The following is an 18,243-nucleotide window of genomic DNA, read 5'->3' as shown; positions in this document are numbered from 1 at the left end:
TTGGTATGATATGGTTGTGACAGTGCTCACATTTGACAATCTCCTTAGCCGAATCAGTTTTAGTGCTAATAGACTATAAGGTTGACTTCTCCACAATAGGAGCATGAAGCATGGCTAATCGATGGCTTTCCTCATACTAAATAAGGGCATAAGACTTTAATAGTGTAGGAAAGGGAGAATGACTTAATACTTACACTCTGATCTGATCGTACACCACATTCAAACCTGTCAAGAAGTCATATACCCGAATCTTGTCAACGTGCTTCCTATAAGTAGCCACATCATCTGATTAGTGGGGTGATAATCCCTATAATGATCCAACTCCTGCCAAAGATATCGCCACTCAACATAATATTGGCCACAGTCAGTTCCTTTTGGCTAGTCTCATGAAGCTTCTTCCGTAGCTCATAAACTTGTGCATCATTTCCCAATTGTCCATATGTTTCAATAGTAGTCTTCCAGATTTGGGCTGCAGTATCAAGTAATAAGTATCTACAGGCAATATTTAGATGCATGGAATTTAAAAGGAATGACATAATAAGGGAGTCACTCGAGATCCATTGATCCTGTGAAACACTTGTGGTGGTAGGCATGATAGTTGCGCCCGTAATGTATCGAACAAGTCCTCTTCCGGCAATAGTCAAGTAAACAAATTAAGACTAGATCAAATAATTTGTTCCATCAAATCTTACCAAAAGAGGATGAAGAGTGGGGTAATGTTTGGAGCTAGTGGGAGCAGTAGTATCATCGGTAGTTGCCCTGTTTAAAAAATGTCTGCAATTCTTCAGTCTTCATCCTTTCAAAATAACTAAAACATCGCAGAATGCAATAGCCAAATCATCCAAACAAATCTAGGGAATGATAGGATTCAAAAAGGTGCATATAAGGAACACCATGGTTTTTGTTTTTTTAGTGGAATTATGGAAATTACAAATAGGTCCCTGAAAAATCTGAATTCACAAATAGGCCCTTGAAAATATTTCAAATTCACAAATAGGTCCCTAAAATATATATATATATATATATATATATATATATATATATATATATATATATATATATATATATATAAATTTACAATTAGGTCCTTGAAAATATGCAAATTTACAATTAGGTCCCTGAAAATATGCAAACTTACAATTAGGTCCCTAAAAATATTCAAATTTGCAAACAAGGCCACTGAAACATCAGTATTTTTTCTTTCTTTTTTTGGGCTAATAGAACCGTAGGTTAGGAGGGAAAAAACTAAAATATGGATCAGTTAAAGTTGGGCTGGTCTAGTCCATGTTAATTCAAGGGTTGATAGGTGTTAAGGAGCTCTCGTTTTAGAAGAAGGAAAAAAAAAAACCAGAAGAAGGCAGAAGGAAGAGAAGGGCAAAGATGGGTCGAGTGTGAGCGATGGCGACGCGTTTCAGAAGAAGAAAGAAAGGAAAAAAAAAACTAGAAGAAGAAGACGGAAGGAAGAGAAGGGCAGAGATGGGTTCGATTGTGGGGGATAGGTTTCTGCGATGGCTTCTGGGACTAGGTTCGAGTGTGGGCGATAGGAAGACAAAGGCAGAGCAGTTGCTGAAGAAGATGAGGTTGCAGTGGATATTTTCAGCAAGGTCTTCGTCAACGAAAGAGATTTTTTTTTTTTTTTTTTCTTTCTCTTCCCTAATCGAACTTAGGCTCTAATGCCATGTTGAAAAACACAATTTTGGTATAATGGCTTGAATTGATCAGTGTGATCTCAAGCCCTTTATGTATAATAAAGTGGAAAGAACACTATTACATAAATACCCTTACTTGGGTAACAAGAAATAGAAATTTACATGAATAAAAACTCTAATAGAGTTGAACTCCTAGTAAAACTCAACCAACAAAAGTCATTGAAGACGTCTTCTTTGTGCGCTATCTTTTTTCATCTGTTTCAAAGGATATCACTTGATCATACATGGAATATGGATACAACCCCATAGCAAAACCTTGTTTCCCAGAATCCATATTATATACAAAATTTGAGAGCTTCTTATACAGATATTGGCTATTGAATTCCACTACTAAGGTTACATCACCCTGAAAGGCTTTGGTCAAACCTTAACACTTCACCAGGAAAAGGAAGAGGGTAAAAGACCCTCAAGGCACTACTCTCAATAACGTCTTTGTAGGAAGATTACAAGAGACTTTTCCCTTGACAACCTCTAGCTATACTTTAGACAAGACAGAGTCATGTAATGAAAGGTCTTTGGCGTAGTGTAAATTTTGGCTTCAAATTTAATACAGAAGTTTATGTAAAACCAATTATAGGGGTAAGGGATTCTGGAATAATTTCCCCAAAATTAATGGTATGCGCAGTATAATCTTCTTTTGAACCAGCAAAGTAATTATCAGATCTAGGTGAGAAGGATAATATTGTTGAACAATGATGGATCCCAAATATGAAAGTTATGGGTAGGGTATGGGTTTAACAAAATTATATACGATGGGTTAATTTGGAAAAGGAAAAAAATTAGGGTTTTATCAAAAATTATTTGGGAAGGGAAAGGAAGTCTACGATTGGGTATGGGAAGGGTTTAGATGCCCAAAAGGGGAATGGGGGGAATAGTTTAGTTAAATAATTTGGAGTTAGTTGGAAGGATGTGGGTGGTTATAGGGTAACCTAAAATTATCTGGGAAGGATGGGATGGGAAAAGATCAGGGACCTAAAGTGAAACGAAGAACTCAAGGAATAATGAAAAAGGGATGGAAATGGTAGGTTTCTTGTAATTCTCTCCTTTTTTTCTTTCTTTCTTTCTTCTTTCTTCTTTTGTTTCTTTCATTCTATTCTTCTTTTTCTTTTTTTCTTTTCTTTTCTTTTTTTCCCTTACTTCCATTGCAGTCTTTTTTTCTTTTCTTTCTCCCCCCCCCCCTACTGTTTCAATACTGCTGCAAGAACCACAAAGTAAAATACAAACAAAAAAGGGGAAGGCGGGGGGGGGAAGAGAGGGGCTACCGCAAGATCCAAGAAAATTGAATTGCAGAAAATTTTGTAATTCTCAAGAAGGCCTGCGATGGGAAGAGGGACCTTGGTTGGATCACACGTTAGGGGAGGGGCCGTTCTTGTTGGGCTGTGGATGCTTGCTGGAATTGTTGGTTGAAGGCTGAAAATGGTTGCTGGAATTTGTTAATGGCTGCTGGAACTTGAGATTGATTGCTGATTGTTGACGAACACTTCACAAATCGTTGTGGCCCTCCCAAAGAGAACCACGACCCTGTGTCTCATGAATACTTTAATTTTATTCAATTAGACTTGAGATTTAGGAAGAAAAATAGGCTTATTTATAGCTTACTTAAAGACTTTAATATTATGTGGCATTCATTAGCAAACAAGGATCCCACCACATAATTTGGACTCTTGAATTGGAATCCAAATAATCAAAGACACATACTGAAAATAAAAGACTAAATAACTTAAGACTCTACCTAACGAAGTTCACTTGAAAAAGAACTCTTTAGGACACTCAACCACCAATTACATAAAAGACAACTTCTAATTAAAAGTAAAATCCTAAAAACAAAGAACCCTCCTAAAAGATACGAACCCTCTTTATATAAGAGTCTTATCTTCTCCAAGGTTTTCATGACCCCAGTTTTCATAGGCTTGGTAGGGCCCACATTAAGACTCTACCTAAGGAAGTTCACTTGAAACGGAACTCTTTAGAACACTCAACCACCAATTACATAAAAGACAACTTCTAATTAAAAGTAAAATCCTAAAAACAAAGAACCCTCCTAAAAGATAGGAACCCTCTTTATATAAGCATCTTATCTTATCCAAAACTTAACTAATGTAAACCAGCTCAAATTAATAAGTAAAAATCATGGAGAAATTTTCGGTCAAATCTAACTTACGGCCCGGCAAAAAACCAAAATTTTCAGGTTTCGACCGAAATTTCGGTGTAAACCTGGTATTTTTTTTTTTAATTTCAACCCTACGTTTCGAGCCTTATATGAGCTCCATTTCATCTGATTTATTGCCTTCTACCTATTTGAATCATAATAAACATAATGTAACTAGTATTTTGCCCCAAAAAAACCACTCAAAAGTTATCATTCAAGTATGTGGTAGATTTTTAGGAAATAAGAAATGAGGTGTTAAGAGAAAAAGGAAGAGAGGAGAGAAGTGATAAGTATGTGGAGGCGGTTATGCGTGTAAACAAAAGTTAAAAATACAAAAGAAAGTGGTGTTCTGCGTGTAAATGTTGAGATAGTATACAAAGAGAGTTGGAAAAGTGGTACATGCGTGTAAAACTAAGAGATTTCAAAGAGAGAGGAGAGGTGAGAGAAAGATAAAGAGAAGTTCAGAAGCAGAATTGAGGAGAAAAGGAAAGAGGAAGAGAAATAAAAAAAACTGCAAAACTGTTAACGAGGAGAGAGAAGAGACAAGAGAAGTGGAGAGAACGTGCAGTGGAGAGTAAAGAGAGAGTACAGAGGGAAGGTACAGGAGAGATTAAGTGGAGAAGAGAGAGAGGATGACAGGGACATGAGGAGAGAGAGAATAAAGTGGAAAGTTAGTTGTTCTGTGCGTGGAAGTGGAGTGGAGAGAGAAGAGAAAGAGAGAGGAGAGAGGAAAGAGAAAGTAAGGAGAGAGAAAATAAAGGGAAAATCCTGTTGGCTCCCGTGTACTCGAAAATAGCCGACAATTATTTGGAATACAGGAGAGAAGATAGACTTTTCAACTAATGCCAGATCAAGAAACGAACATGGAATATGAACAGATAGGTGGTATTGACCAACCTATGTATGTTATAAGTGGGTGATTCCACCTAGTAGACAAGTAGCATTCACATGTTAATATATTTATTTATGCACTTATACAAACTATGGAAATACATGATATATTGCTTTGTGAATGGAATAAAAACGCATGGGATCGGATGACAGCTTAATGACTTGATTGAACTGCTTGAATTGAAATGCCGATAGTATTCTTGAGATGTTGAATTATGAATTTGAAATGATGCTTATGCTTGTTAAATGTAGAATTATCATGTTCTCAGATTTGAATGATTGGAATGTATGAATTGTGTCTATTCTTATTCAGATAAGACTAAGTGATGATTGAAATGCAAAAGATACATTGAAATGGACAGAGCATAGTAATGCAATATTGCAATTGAATATAATAAGAATAAATAAATAAAATGTTAATGGCTTCTATAAAGACTGAAAAGAAAATCTCTTAATGAGAACCTCTAAGAGTGAGACTGAGATTGATGCCACTTGTGTGGTTTAAACTGATGGTGCCCTCTTTATAGGTAGCGCTTAGGTCTGGTTTAATAAGAAAAAAGGAAAAGGAAAAGGAAAAGGAAAATGAAAATGAAAAGAAAATTGGAATGCATGATGTTATATGACTTTGATGTGTTAATTGATGCATGATGAATTGCCTGACTTACTTACATGGTTGTCTATATTGCTTACTAGGCCGCAAAGCTCACTATTGTAAATGTTGATAGGTCCTCAGATACATGACAAGGGCAAAGGTGCTGCCACCTCACAATGCCTTTAAAGTAGAAGATGAAAACTCTTTTTCTTTTTGTTGAAACTGATGTTTGCCTAACTGAATTGTGGATGTATATATTCCTTTGAGACTGTATGTACTTAAATAGATATTGTATAAAGCTCAAATGTAAACATAACGAAACTTGGACTTGTATACATATGTTTATGAGTCAAACTGTCAAACATGTTATCTGTCTTAGTCCTTGGAAATGTTTAGTCTAACATTGTTTTTAGTGGTTATAAATAGGTTAATAAAGAGAGGAACTGTCACGTGCCCTAGTTGAATGTCCATAATGTGGGCCACACCAAGCCTGTGAAAATTGGGGTCGTGTCAAAGTAGGTTTTGGGCTTTATATGACCTCCATTTCATCTGATTTATTGCCTTCTACCTATATGAATCATAATAAACATAATGGCACCAGTATTTTGCCCCAAAAAAACTACTCAAAAGTTATCATTCAAGTAAACTAACAAATGATTGGTTCTAACAACTACAAACTGTATTGCATACACGCATAGAACTACTAGCATAAATGAATTGTCTGATAGAATGCTTATATATACAAGAAGTCAGTAAAATAAAATGACCAACTAGATCAAGTGATGGCGTCTCACATGTATTAAGTTCAAGCCCATATATCATGTATACCTATGTATTTTGAAATTTAGAAAATAGTTTTAAAATAAAAAACTTAAAAAAAAATTTTACAATAATCAAATATAAGTTTAACAACACATAATCATAGATCAATAGTCCTCAACTAAACTTAAATTAATTTCAGAGCAATATAAAATCATTTAAGGCTAGAAGAAAACAATGATGAAAAAATGAGAAGTATGAAACTGTTGGGTATGGCTCATGCTTCACATTCTGTTGCAGAAGAGTTTCCTTTGTAGTTTGGGCTTAGGCCCATGAATTGTTGTTGTGGCTTAAAAGGTGTTTTAAGGCAAAAAAAGGAGCAAAAGAGGTGTTTGAAGGCAAAGTAGTCGTGGAAATGAGGTAAAAATGGGATAAAAATCAACAAAAACCAAGGAAAAACAAGTTTTAGTGTTGAAACCTGTGAAATTTCGAACACAACAACACAATACCTTTCCCACTATCTCTCTCCCCTTCTCCCTTCTCCTTTTCTCCCCTCTCTTCTTTTTTTTCCTTCTCTTTTTCCTCTCCTCCTTTCTCCTTTCCTTTCCTCCCCCTCTTTCTTTCTTTCTTTCCTCCTTTTTCCCTTCCTCTTTCCTTTTCTCTCCTTTTCTTTTCTTCTTCCCCCCTCCCTCTTCTCCTCCTTTTTTCCTTGCTTTTTTCCTCCCTCCCTCTCCCTTCTCCCCCTTTTTTTCTTCCTCTCTTCTTCCCTCTTTTCTTTTTCCTTCCTCTCCTCTCTCTTTTCTCTTCCCCTTTCTCCCTCTCTTTCCTTTTCTCTTTCTCTTTTCCTTTTGTTCCCTCTCTCCTGATTCTAATTTGGTATTAATCCCCACTTGGGTCTCATCAATCAACACAATATCATCCGCAAAGCATACACCGGGGGCCTCATCTTGAATGTCTTTGGTTAATTCATCCATTACCGGTGCAATAGATATGGGCTTAAGTTGCCCTTGTGTGCCCACTGTTATCGGGAATTCATTACTTTGTCCCCCACTGTTCTAACACTAGTCACCGAACCATCATACATATCCTTAACTATATCTACATATTTACTTGCAACACTTCTTTTCTCAGTACTTGCCAAATTAACGCTCTAGGACTCTTCATGCTTTTTCTAGATCAATAAATACCATATGAAGGTCTTTCCACATTCTCATACCTTTCCATAAGTCTCCTAATTAAGTAAATAGCCTCCGTTGTAGATCTTCCCGGCATAAACCCAAATTGGTTCTCCGTAACTATAGTTAAGTGTCTCAACCGGGTTTCAATTATTCTCTCCCATAATTTCATCGTATGGCTCATCAATTTAATGCCTCTATAGTTATTACAACTTTGAATATCTCCTTTATTTTTGTAAATTGGAATCACAACACTTCTCCTCCAATCATCGGCATTTTCCCGTGCTCATAATCTTATTAAACAACTTAGTCACCAAACTAGTCCATGGGTTCCTAAGCTCTTCCATACTTCAATTGGGATTTCATCGGACCTTGTGTCTTGCCGAGTTTCATCCTCCTTAAAGCTTCTTTTACTTCGGACATCGAAATTCTACGAATATAAGTTCGGACACCGGTGCCTTGGTGAAAAGTGTAATCGTCCGAACCATAAGTGCTTGAAGAATGCTCATTTAGTAAACTAGAGAAATAGGTTTCCCATCTTTTCTTAATATCCTCCTCACAAACTAATACTTTACCATCTCCATTTTTAATACATCTACATGGTCAAGATCTCTACTCTTCCTATCCCTCATCTTAGCTATCTTATAAATAGATTTTCCCCTTCCTTTGTGCCCAACTTATTGTATAACTCTTCATCTTCCTTTCCCTTGCTTTTCCCGAATTTTCTTAGCTTCATTTCTATCTAACCTATACCTTTGAAGATCCTCAACATCCTTAGTTCTTTGCCATGTCTTAAAACTAGCTTTTTATTCCTAATGGCAGCTTGAACCTCACTATCCCACCACCACGTCTCTCTATAAGAATGGATCTTTCCTTTGATTCACCTAGACATCTTTAGCCACTTTCTTCCTGCCATCTCTTCCCTTGCATTGGTATCCCCTTTAAAATCCCATTTTCCTTGTTTGACTACTTCATTACGAGGATTTAGGTACTCTCCTTTCAAATTCCACCATCTTATTCGGATAGTTTACCTTGGACCTTTTATATGTTCTTGGGACTAAGCACATATCCAAGCCCAAGTCTATGTTGTGCGGTTGCTTTCCCCGTATCCCTTGCATCCTTGCCCAATCTTCAGTCCTTCTAGTTGGAGAAATCTTTTGGCTTCTATGCTGTCCACTTTTGAAAGTAATTAAATGCTCATCTCTCTTTTTGAAGTAAGTATTTATAATAGATAGATCAAAAGCGTAGCAAAATCCAAAATTGAAATCCCCCGTCTTCCTTTCTCCAAAACCTAACCTCCATGACACTCTCATATCCTCTTTGTCTTTTCCAATATGTCCATTTAAATCACCTCCTATGATAATCTTTTCTCCTGCGAATTCCTTGCGTAATCCCCCATATTTTCCCAAAATTCTAGCTTAGACTTTCATCTAGTCCACTTGAGGTGCATATGCACAATTATATTTCACTCTTTCTCCATTACGCTTGTGCTATCCTTCCCCACTCTTTAACATCCCCACTCTTTTTTCTTTATCCACCACATCATTTTTTAAATCTTTATCCACTATTAAAGTCTAGGATTAAATCTGTAAATAATTCCAGCAATAAAAGAGGGCTGAAAATGCCCTAAATACGCCTAGGGGGTTCAACCAGCTTAAGGGGCTTCATGGAGCTACTTAGTGGGCCCCACTTAGTATTTCGGCTAGGGTTTGAACTCCTGGTTGCATCAAAAGTCCACAAGCCCCCAGACGTAATGGTAGCACATAGGTTTACCAGCATCCAATCTATCCACGAGAGAAGTGTATTTCCCAATCAACAATGATGGCTTTTGCAGCCTAAACCATTTGGGTGATGGGGATAGGTTGAACAGTGGTAACTCCAAAATGGAGCCAATCGCTGAAGTGGCACTGAAAGAAGAAACCCTCAAGTCCACAGGAAGATGGACAAACAGAATGAGATTTCAGGCCATGGATAAAAGAACCTTTGGCATCGAAGCTATGCAAATTGTGGCCTATGACCCTGCAATGAAAGCAAAAGGCAGCAGCTTGGCAGAAACAAACTCAATGCAGATAGGATTAACACCATTGCATGCAAGGTGCATAGCCATTTTAAGGGGGATGCCCTGAGTCCAGCCAAAGGGATAGCCGAATAGATAGGGACTTAAAAAGATCCCCCATTAGACATGCAATCTAACCTCCCAAAACACATGTATCCTCTTAGTAATTCTCACCGTTGACCTTGTATGAAGTTACAAGGGCTCCTAAATGTGGCTAACAGATCCTCCAATCAAAGCAAAGAAATGGTGCAGTGAGTTCCTTTATTCGTTGTTGTCCTTGTATGAAGGTACAAGAAAAATCAAAACGTGAATAACAGATCTTCCCAATCAAAGCCAAGGGGGATTTCCTTTATCCGACAGTCACCTCCATGTGGAACGACCCCTGCTAGTTTTGGTTAATCACTTCTAATCAGAGGCATTTTCATGGTTTTGCTATGAGTAGACTTTAGCTACATTCTAAAAAACTCAATTTTAATTATTATTGTTTTTTATTTTTTTACCTTCCAATTGGCAGTATTAGCAAAATCTGCATCCAGAACCAGACCTTCCTCCACCTCACTAGGAGAGGAACGCTAAAAGGCCTCCAGGCCACCCTAATGTTCTTCCAACAAAAGATGTTAGACCAGGAGAACAACTGAGACTGTAGAACCCCCAGCGCTGTACTGCTACAAACACAAAGATAAATAAGAAAGACTCAAACCCTGACAGCTAAGACTGACATACTAAACTTGACATGAAATCACAACAAAGAAGACATTGGCCAATTAAACAGTAAACACTACAAGATACCGCAGAAACCACTGGATTTGCATATGACAAGAAACAGCCAAGAGACTAACAAGATCGCACCAAGGAAACATAAAGACACAAAAAGACCAAGAGCCTAAAGACCACTCGATCCAAGTACAGAAAGAAAATAAAGGGACCATAAACACTTGACAAAGAAAGGGAAAAAGTAAGAATCTGAACAGAACACTAAGTACCATATATTGGGCATAAATACACGAGAAAAAACAATCCTAATGAGAATCACGGGGGCAGTAAGAAACTAGTAGACTCACAAAATCAAGAGAACCACAGATCAGAATATTCACTCAGGCAGAAAGTCGCCAAGGTAATAAAAACAATACTACTGCAAATGCTCCTATATTCCTCTCTCAAGAGGGATATACCTCAGATAAAAGAATGAAGCAAAAGAGAAGCCCTAAAAGAAAGGAAACAAATTCTCTATATGCAAAGTTACTTTGAAGAAAACCACCACAGTGTCAGTGTGTACAGCCGGCCACAGCTAAAGCTCCTTGGAAGCGGCCAGAAATGTTAACAGAAAGCAACACAAGGATGAGCGTGTTACTAGAGTAGGGGGAACTGCAATTTCTGCCACTTCACCTTAGTTATGGGGCTATGGCAGAACTAGAAGATGCCAAACTGATTGTGCAGTAACAAAACTATGAATGAAAAACTAATATCTTATTTAGGGTCTTAAGTAATGTATAATAATGGCTAATATGTACCAGTATCAGACTATAAGTATCAATACAATACTTAAGAAAATTATTTATTTATTTATTTATTTTGTATCTTCCTTTTATAGGTTGATGCGGTCCAGTTCAAGACCAATACAGCCTAATATAGAACCAACACACAACGATACAAGTAAGAAAACCTGAATATGCCTCCTTCAAACCTGCAAAACAGAAACCATGAGTTGGATTTGAACAGAGAGTAGCACGAAGGTTTTGGAGACTTGGTTTTCTCTATGATCTGAATTGAGGGATACTATCCAACATGAAAACAACCCAAAAAACGATTCCAATCCTTGTGTTGAAGCTGAAATTTATCTACACGTTTTTTTTTTATAAATTAAACAGCAAGAAGAATGTACAAGGGGGAAGCAGAGGGGAATTGGCCTTCATGAGGGAGACCGGAGTGAGGAGCTAACACCTCAAGAGATGACAATGAGCCTGTTGCTTGGGGTGTCAACAACCGGGGGGTGGGGACAACATTAGAATACATCAAAGCAAATGGCGTTCCAAATCATGTCAAGAGAATTTGAAAGTCTATCTCCTAAGGTTGCGCTCCCACCACAAGTGGTGGATCGTGGCACTAAAAACCAGCTTACTAGCCCTATCACAGACACAGATAGTTGAACCAGAAAATTTTCTCAAAATCCAAGGCAATCTCAAGCAAAACCAAAGCAGCATCTAGAACGGATCCAAATAGAAGTAATGGCTTTTTCCCAAAAAGGACGGGAAAAGGGGCAAGCGAAGAAGAGGTGGTCGAAATCCTCTGAACCAGTCTAACAAAGGGTGGGTTAGCCAGGATGTGGCAACTAATGAAAAAGGATTGAGTCGGAAGGCCAAGGTTGAGGGCTCTCCAAAGGGTGAGGGAAAGGGCAAGAGATGTACCCTTTAAACCAAACCAAGGGGCCCAAGGGACGGGGGGAAGGGGATCTGAGAAGGTTCTAGGCTGAAGAAATAGAGAAGGTTTTGGTGGGGGAGGGGATCCAAACAGCGAGGTCAAGGGGGATATCCAAGAGGGGGGGCAGACCAAACTTGAGTGAGACTGCGGGGGGGGGGGGGGGGACTAGGAGCCACTAGTGATGAACATGGAGAGAGAGGGTAGATTTAGGGATGCAAGACTCATAAGCAGTGCGGGGGCCCAATAGAGTATAGAGGATACCCATTGGATGCCACAAGTAAAGCCACAAAGAGACAGATGAGCCAGTGGAGATGGCTAAAAGGGCGAGCAATCTCAAGAGGAGGAGCTTCCTCCATACCCACAAGGGATCGAGAGGAGAAAGAACGGTCCAGGTCAAGTTAGATTTGAGGAGATAAAAGTGAACCCAAATAGCCCAATGGAGACATGTCTAAGGCAATCTTCCAGATGAGCTTTAGAAGGCAAGCCAAATTTATCAACATGTTGTCTAACAAGGTTCTTATATCCTTTAAAACTGTATTTTACATGTATCCTAAGCGCATCCTTTATTTCCTGACTATTTCCTTGCGTATCTTAAGTCTCTCTGATACACATAATAGATATCATACAATCACTCTTCTGATACAATACCAAATACCAATACTTAAATCCTTGATCTAAAATCAATCACATTGGTCCTCCCATCTTCTCCTCCCTTCATCCTTCATCCCTCCTCCCTTGCCCCCCAAAAAAAAACCCAAAAAAGAAGGGATAAAAAAGAATAGGAAAGAGATAACAATGGGAAATCTTGGTCCAATATATTGGGTCGTCTACATGAACCTTATTCTGCCATTCCAACTTTGTAGGGTCATAATCATGTTACAGCATGTACTTAACTAAGAGTCTTCAGGATATTTGTGCAACTCGGTCGGATATAAGGTACTAATCCAAGCAGTGAAACATATGCAACCTGCTTACCTCTGATTCGAAAAAGGCAATGCAAACACCAGCTGGTGATATGTAATGGAACTCTACCTAGCAACCACTAAGGATGAGAAGTTTCCTACAAACACCTCAGAACTGTTGAGATTTATTTCATCTCAGTTTTCAGTTGAAACTTGGATAAGGCTAGTGGAAAAGCTATAGTTTACCTGCTCCCGTGCAACAAGATTTGCTCTGAATGTTCTCCAGTCCGAAATGACTTTGTCAGAAGCAGGATCCTTCCCTTTGGGACCATCATTTTCCGGAATAGATTGATCATCATTTCCTGCAATAGAAACCATGCCCAGTGAATATAACTACTGTACATTAAGAACCTTACCATAGATCACGTGCACATGCAAACACGCACTCACACCAACATATACACAAAAGTCAAGCTAAATGCTCAAAAGTGCAGTAAAGGAGAAAGCTAATTGAGGAAAACAAATATCATTGATTGCATGGAAAAGTGAACTAAGCCATGTCACCTTGTCTCTTTATTGTTCTAATTTAGAATGGCGTTCTCAGCCCTTGTTAAGCTGTCTCCAAGGCGTTCGATAAAAAGGTTCTTTGTGAGGTCAAGCAAGGATCCTTCATTGGTTGTGGTGTTCAACCTACAGAAGCCACCCTAGATCCCCCACAGATCCAAACAAGTCTCCCCCATCCAGGCATCTGGCAGCCAGCATGAAAGATGTGAACAAGGGTCCAAACCTGGCCAAAACCCTAGGCCGCACCTAAGGCTGGCCAAACTCTCAAGAAGGGTATTTTGGTTGATTCCAGCCCTAATAATTTGCTGGAATTAAATTTCAAATTTTTAAACTTGATTTTTCAGAGTCTAGTATAGTTTGAAAGTCCTAGTTTGATTTGTTAGTTGAGTTCTTGAGTCCTAAGGAGGCTTTTTTTAATGTATGACTCTTATTGGACGAAGAGAGTATCTCGTTTGTAACTTTGGTTATGATCGGACTGACGATGAGGTGGTGAAACTTGATGATAGATTCCTTGGAGTGATTGTTTTAGGCACCTTGGTTCAATCATAAATAAAAAAAGGTGACATAAAAGATAATGTTTCCCAAAGAATTAAGATAGGGTAGATGAAGTGGAGAGGTGTGTCCTGAGTCTTGTGTGATCAACGTATTCCTTTAAAGCTCAAAGAAAATTTCTATAGGACCGTCATTCTACCATATAAGATGTATGGTGCAGAGTGTTGGGCAGTTAAAAAATCATATAGATAAATTCAATGTGGAATAAACAAGGATGCTAAGATGGATGAGTGGCAAAACTAGGAAGGATAAGACAAGGAATGATCATATTAGAGTCAATCCGGAAGTAGCTCTGATAAGTGATAAGCTTCGAGAATGTCGTTTGAGGTGGCACGACCACATTCAATAGAGGCTATAAATGCCCCTTTATGAAGAAGTGATGATCCAGATTGAAGGAATTAGAAGAGTTAGGGGCAGACTTAACATAACCTTAAGAGAAGAGGTAAGAAAGGATATGGGTAGGTTGGCTCTTGTATCTAGCATGGCCTTAAACAGAGCTGATTGGAAGGCAAGAATCCATGTAGTCGACCCCATTTAGTTGCAACAAGGCTCAATGTTGTTGAGTCTTTTATTTCAAGAAGAGTTCCTTTAGATTGTGTGGTAATTATCTAGTTGTAAACCGGGCATCGTAAGTTATATATAGGAAACACTAGTTAAGTGGTTTCTAAGTTTAGTTGAGTCTAAACAGAGTCTCCCAGTTTGACTTAAGTTCTTTCTTTTTTATGTAAGGCTATAAATAACCCAGTCTATAGTTGTAAACTTTAGTTTACATTCAATAAAGATTGAATATTGTCTGTGGGAAACAGGTTGTGGTCTTCTTTGGTAGGGCCACGGCAGATTTAAGAGTCTTGATTCAAGTTGCAGAAGCTTTCTTTAACAAACCAGCAAGATAGTGCAAGCACCCCCAGCCGCTTCCCCTTCCTCCCTAGGCCATCGCAGCCATCCCCTCCCTTTTCCTCTTGTGGAAACCCTAGGAACCCAACCCAACCCACCCCATCTCAGCCCATCCCAGCCTCTACCCCACCCCCGACAGCCCACCTAAAACCCCTCACCTACCCCCTGCAACACTTCCCATCCCCTCCCCCACCTCTCCCCCACCCTACGGCTTCCCCATTTCCTCCCTTCTCTCTATCACACCCCTCCCACCCCCTTTTTTGACTTGCAGCAGATCTGAAAACAGAGAAGAAAGAAGGAAAAAAGAAAAGAAAGAAGAGAAAGATTCAAGAAAAGATCGCCCAAGATCCATCCAAGAAACCATCAATTTTTCATTTAACCCTTTTCCTATACCCCTAAAATCTTCCCTAAACTGTACCAAAACAAACCACAGTATCCCCTCCCTTTTCCTATCAATCATCAACTTTATCCCTCAAGATCATCCCATGGGAAATTTCATAAAACCTTAAATTTTTTTTTTTTCCCCAAAATCATCCAACCCATCTAGATTTAGTTAACTGAGCTTACCTTATCAATTGATTCATTTCTAGATCGATCCTTTTCATCCCATATTAATTTTGGGTATATCAAACTGTCCCTTGGCAGCTTGTCAACAACCCATATCAGTCCTAACTTGTCTCTAAGATCTTCCCATCAATTCTTTAGAAATCCACACACATCCCATAATATTTTAGACCTATTCGCAGGAAGATTTTAGGCAAACACTTAGTTTTAGGGAAACCTATCCTAGAAACTCTAACCCTAAAATTGGGTTCCCAAGCATCCAATCACCCCTCCTTCTATTACCTTCTTTTCATTTTATTTATTTATTTATTTTAATTTTCTTGATTTTGCAGACAAACAAAGTTCTACTAAGTTTGGTTGAGTTCCTGCCAATTCCAACCCTGGCTGGGACAATAACCTCCGATTTCAAACTGTCTTGAATAGAATCAATGGAAACCGATCCTAAATCCAATTCTAAATGCTTGCAGGATAGTTTATCATTCAGGTGTTTCCTGCTCATTGTTTCTGCAAGGGAAGATCTCTATAAGTCTTCTATAGAGATTCTACAGTAATTCATAAACGGCATAGACTGCACGAGACTTCCAACTACTGCATGATCTGAGGCAGGGCATATGTACGCAGCCTTACTTCTACCACCTCAAAAAGGCTGGTTCCATGTTTAAACCATTGATCATCAGATTAATAGAGCAACCTAACTGTTGCATCGAGGCTTGCACTCATTCTACAGCAGTTATTCCTCCTCTGTTTTGTATGTTTTTTTTCTAATTCTGTGAATTTCTTCACTTAACTGCTTAGTTTGACCCACTATTCTTGAAGCCCAAGATAATGCAGGAGTCCCTCAAGCTTAAAATAATTTTCCTACTTGGATTTTAAATATTCAACTCAAGGGAAGTCATGTTCACATGGATAAGCATGTGGAGTTTTCCTTTTTAAGTTTTGAGCCATTTGTCACTTTCCTCAAACAATTAAACTAAAATGTAGATACGTGGATTAATTCACTGAAACAAGAACTTAGTTAAGCACAATTAAAGATTACTGAACATGAATTGGTTTTTGAACATAAATATAAGCCCAGTCCAAGTTGCTTCACAACACATGCATCAAACAATAGTTCTTGCCTAGTCATCTTCAAAGCATGCAGGCTTGAACCTCAAACCATTGGTAAAATGAGAAAGGATTTCAACCAACATATAGAACATGTTGCAAACTGTGAACATATACTACTCTATTTCACGAACGGAGGAAGTCCTATCGATACTTGTTGTCGTTAAGTGCTAAAAAAAGATAAAATTGTATCATGATTTATGATATCCTCATGAGTAATAGATACACAGAAAACTTAGCTAGTAAAATAGATTACAGATTCAACAACACACCAGTTCATTAGGTTTGAAACTGAGACTTGACTTGATTCCAGTTGTCATTTTTTTATAGGTATAGTAATAGAAAGGTCCAGAATAGTCTTCCAATCAATTTTAGTTGTCCCAAATTCACCCACACCAGCTTCAACTGATTACAGTAAACTTAACTGAAACTAAGAGTTGAAATATAAACCCACCTTTTGGAGTAGAAAGTGGGCGCTTACAAACAAAAAAGTACTAGAGTACTCTGGATGTAAAACTCTACATTGATACTGGTAAGCTAATTCCCAAAACTTTGATCTCTATATTTAAGACTTAAAACAGAAAAAAAACACAAAACAGGCAGATCTGATCCATCCCCCCCCCCCCCCCCCAACAACCCAAAAAAAAAATTCCAGTTGGATCACAGGTCTGTTTTAAAAAGATTACACAAAACAGATGAGATAAAAATACTTTTCTCCTAGGTTATTTTCAGAATATTAATAGCAATGAAGTCTAAGATACGACAACAACATTATAAGATTGTTTTTTTTTTAAGTTGTGAAGAGTGGGGGAGTTTAATCATCTTAAAGTTTCTATGATCCAGAAGTATAAATTCAGCAAACAAATCCTTACAATCTGATAGAACTGAACGGCCCCAGCTGAAATTAGCGAAAAATACGAAATTATTTAAATATTTTAAATGTATAAACCTAAACAACTATTACCAGAGGAAGATGGGTTTTGACGATTCTCCTTTCTCATGGCTCTTACGACCAAAGACGGATATGGAAACGCCTTAAATTTCTTATTCCTAATCTCCACGAACCTTCCATCTACCATCCTCAAAGATGTGACCTTTCCCATTTTGCATGAATTTTTGCCTGAAAAAGAGCAACTTGTAGAACAGAAAGGGCCACCATTAGTGTTCTTCACTTGAAGAGTCGAGAGATTCATGGCCCCTTTTCAACTGTTTTCTGATTGAAGGATGACAATTTGTTTTTCTCCAAACCTCAGAATTTGTTGATAAGAAGTGTTTAAGAACTGGATAGAAATGAAAAATGTAAGAGACCAAACAGGAAGGGTGGGGAAGAGTGGAAATTCTTAGCTCAACTGAACCAATGTAGTCCGCCAGCGTAGAAAAATTGGAACTCCCCAGTTTTTTTTCCTAATCACCTAAATCAAAACATTAGATTCAACCCATAAAAATAAAATAATAATAATAATAATCATATAATAAATAAATAATACAGCATTAGAAAAATTGTATTTGGCTACTCTCTTAAGAGTGTCAATTGTGTACCGAAACCATTTAACCATATCAAACAGCGCCATTTAAAACCACTTTGTACTGCACCATTCAAAATTCGATATGGTTTGACCCGAAACTGAATTAAAACAGTTTCAATACGGCTGCGTTTGTTTGCTGGAATAAGGATGGGGTGGGAAAAAAGGGGTGGGAAAATTCCAAAAAAAACAAACTTTTCTTACTTCTCATTTAAGTCCTAAAACTGTAGATTATTTGGTTGCTTGAGGTAGAAAAGTTAGAGACAAGTTCTCTTAAATTAAGAAAACTTGTCTGGTGATGTGGCAACATAACTTTCCCACCCCAAGCCTTTTCAAAACCCTACAAAATGTGTGGGACTTTATAAAAAAATGTGGAAAAGTAAAATGTGAA

At 38.0% G+C, this 18,243-nt stretch overlaps 1 protein-coding gene across 1 annotated transcript in view; it reads right to left on the bottom strand.

The window, feature by feature from the left end:
* The window catches only part of LOC149010842 (uncharacterized), a 43,815-nt gene extending 26,109 nt beyond the window's left edge, over nt 1–17,706 (bottom strand). The window contains exons 1-2 of the mRNA XM_089163437.1: nt 17,294–17,706; nt 12,898–13,013 (exon numbers count right to left, since the gene is read on the bottom strand). Coding sequence (XP_089019563.1) covers nt 12,898–13,013; nt 17,294–17,522 — 345 coding nt within the window. The 5' untranslated portion in view covers nt 17,523–17,706. The remainder of the gene's footprint in view (nt 1–12,897; nt 13,014–17,293) is intronic.
* Nucleotides 17,707–18,243: the final 537 nt, after the last annotated feature.

This window comes from Hakea prostrata, chromosome 7 (genome assembly GCF_041222555.1).
Source record: "Hakea prostrata isolate BN-2017 chromosome 7, UWA_Hpros_2, whole genome shotgun sequence".
In the NCBI taxonomy this organism is placed as follows: Eukaryota; Viridiplantae; Streptophyta; class Magnoliopsida; order Proteales; family Proteaceae; genus Hakea; species Hakea prostrata.
The sequence above is the reverse complement of the archived record's forward strand: the minus strand, read 5'-3'. Positions and strand labels throughout refer to the sequence as shown.